The 2,493-nt window shown below is 56.3% G+C and overlaps 2 protein-coding genes across 2 annotated transcripts in view; both read right to left on the bottom strand.

The window, feature by feature from the left end:
* LOC9631402 (subtilisin-like protease SBT1.5) overlaps window positions 1-1,239 on the bottom strand; it is a 2,765-nt gene extending 1,526 nt beyond the window's left edge. Inside the window, exon 1 of the mRNA XM_024673550.1 lies at window positions 1-1,239. This exon is cut by the window's left edge and continues 1,526 nt beyond it. Coding sequence (XP_024529318.1) covers window positions 1-1,131 — 1,131 coding nt within the window. The 5' untranslated portion in view covers window positions 1,132-1,239.
* Window positions 1,240-2,006: 767 nt separating this feature from the next.
* LOC9631401 (probable amino-acid acetyltransferase NAGS1, chloroplastic) overlaps window positions 2,007-2,493 on the bottom strand; it is a 2,038-nt gene continuing 1,551 nt past the window's right edge. The window contains exons 8-9 of the mRNA XM_024673022.1: window positions 2,294-2,453; window positions 2,007-2,074 (exon numbers count right to left, since the gene is read on the bottom strand). Of these exons, the coding sequence (XP_024528790.1) occupies window positions 2,007-2,074; window positions 2,294-2,453 (228 nt within the window). The remainder of the gene's footprint in view (window positions 2,075-2,293; window positions 2,454-2,493) is intronic.

The following is a 2,493-nucleotide window of genomic DNA, read 5'->3' as shown; positions in this document are numbered from 1 at the left end:
CTGGTGGTGAGGGAGTCCTTTCCCACTGTAGAGCGACACCCCCTGTATCACCATCCCATTGCCCAGCTTCACATTCGCGGGGAAGCTCCGGTCCATGGTGCTGGCCCCGACGGTGGTGATCCAAGGCGCGATGTTGGTCACCGACATATCAGTCGGGCCTTCGTTCCCGCCCGAGCAAGCCACGAAAATCCCCCGCTCCATGGCCGCGAAGGAGCCGATGGCAATGCTGTCGAGGTAGTAAGGCATCACTCCACCGCCGACCGAGAGAGAGATCACGTCCACGCCGTCCGAGACAGCGCGGTCGAAAGCCGCGAGGATGTCCGAGTCGAAGCAGCCCGACTGCCAGCAGACCTTGTAGGCGGCGATGCGTGCCTTGGGCGCCATGCCGCGAGCGGTGCCGGCGGCAAAGCCGAGGAGGTCCGCGCGGTACACGTCCCGCCCGGCGGCAGTGGAGGCCGTGTGCGTGCCGTGGCCGTCCGAGTCCCTGGGCGACTTAAATTCGGTGGTGTCGTTGATAGGACCGCTCATCGCCTCGTAGCCGCGGTAGAAGAATCGCGCACCGATGAGCTTGCGGTTGCACAGCTTTGGATCGAAGCCCGGGCCGGCCTGGCAGGTCCCCTTCCACCGCGATGGAACCGGCGACATCTTGCGATCGTCGAAGCTCTGGCTCTGCGGCCACACGCCAGTGTCGAAGATCCCCACGATTGCCTCGGAGCCATAGGTGGAATCCTTCCAGAGGAGCGATGGCGCGTGGTTGGACTGCTCCAGATGCAAGAACTGTGGGCTATACGTCGTGTGGAGCTTCTTGGCGGAGTCTGGAAACATGTGGATGAATCCCGGGGCGGATTCCAGCGCCGCCGCCTGGCGAGCGCTCATCTTGGCCGCGAATCCGTGCATCGCCGTGTTGTAGATGTGGATGAATTCGGCCGCCGGGGCGGCGGCGTGGATTCCCGACGCTGCTGCGAGAGTGGATTCATACCAGGATTCGTGCGTCCGAAATATCGCCGGCATTGCTCCCTTGTCCATCCTCACAATGTAAGTCTTGCGCGAAATCTCCTCCTCGTCGCATCGGAACCGCGACAGCGCCAGCAAGAACACGAGGGCAGCGACCCGGATCTCCAGCCGCGCCATGGAAAGATCGAAAGATCGATCGATCGATCGATCAAGAAGAGCAAAGATTTCAAGAACGGGGGGAAAGAATCACTGCGCAGGGCCGCAGATCGCCGTCATTGCGGTAGAGATTTCCAAGACGATCATCACGACGCAGCCCTGGCAGGAGGAAGCGCGAAGAAGGGCGAAAGAACGAAAAGAGTAGTAAAACCCTAGGAGGAGGAAACTATACCAATGCCAGTGAGCCAGTGAGGCGACCCTGCCATACCAGCATCTCCAGGGAATCTTTATCCCTGCGCCACCCACCATGGGCCATTTCATCCGCGTTCCGTACGGGTGTGTTCCAAGGAAGTTGGACCGGATATTGACGGCCTCCAATCACCGTCGGATCTAGCGGCTGGGATCTCACCCCATCTTTTTAAACGCGAGCCTTTATAACGGCTACACTTTAATGTTTTAAAGGAGTGTGCTTGGTTTTTTTTTTTTTGTACCAAAGAATCACACCGGCTGTATTGGCATTCACCACTGCTCGGCAAAATTCTCGCTTCCAAGAAACCAGTTTTCTTTCTCCTCTCTTTCGCTCGCTCGCTCTTCCGCGAGGACGACTGGATCGATCGAATGCTCTCCCGGAGAAGTACAGCCAAGTTGTGGAAGAAAGTTTCTCCCATCCCGAAAAGCTTGACGCATTATTCTCGCCCGGGTATACATCTTCTACCTGTGAAGTTGAAAGGACAGGCTCTCACACGGACTCCTTGACAAAGTAGAAAAAAAGAAAACGGACGCGTACTCACTGTATAGACTCGAGACATCGCCTCAAAACTGGAGGGCGAGCTGTGCGCTGCTGCACGGCCGCGGCTGCAAGGACTTCATGTAATACTTGGAGCCTCTCGTGAAGTCTATTCCGGACCGCCTCGCCGCCGGCAGTTGCTCCAGGGGGCACTGGAAAAATCCCCTGCTAACGAACCTGGAGAAACATAAACAAAAACGTTTTTTTCTTTTTTATCCAAAGATCGTAAAGATCGACGAGAGTTGTTTACCAATCTGCGGCGCGAGTTGTCAAGAGGAAGAGATACTGGCAATCCATTGCAGCAGCCTTTTGCTCTACATAATCTGCAATCGCGAAACCGGTTAGTTTCTATGCTCCGCATAGGAAACAATAAACTAGAAAGATGCATGCACGAACCGAGTAGGCTGTCGCCTTGGCCGTGGCCGCGACACTCGGGAGAAACAGCGAAAGCTCCAACTTCTGCGCATTTGTCTTTGAGGAAAGGATACAGTGCGCAGCAGGCAATTAACGATCCTTCTCTTTCCACGACGACATAATGCTCCAGCTCCCCTCGTAACTGCGGAGAACATCTCATTGAGAGCCATCGGAATCGAGAG

Source organism: Selaginella moellendorffii, unplaced genomic scaffold, assembly GCF_000143415.4.
Source record: "Selaginella moellendorffii unplaced genomic scaffold, v1.0 SELMOscaffold_10, whole genome shotgun sequence".
In the NCBI taxonomy this organism is placed as follows: Eukaryota; Viridiplantae; Streptophyta; class Lycopodiopsida; order Selaginellales; family Selaginellaceae; genus Selaginella; species Selaginella moellendorffii.
Note: the sequence above shows the minus strand (reverse complement) of the source record. Positions and strands in the feature narration are given on the sequence as shown.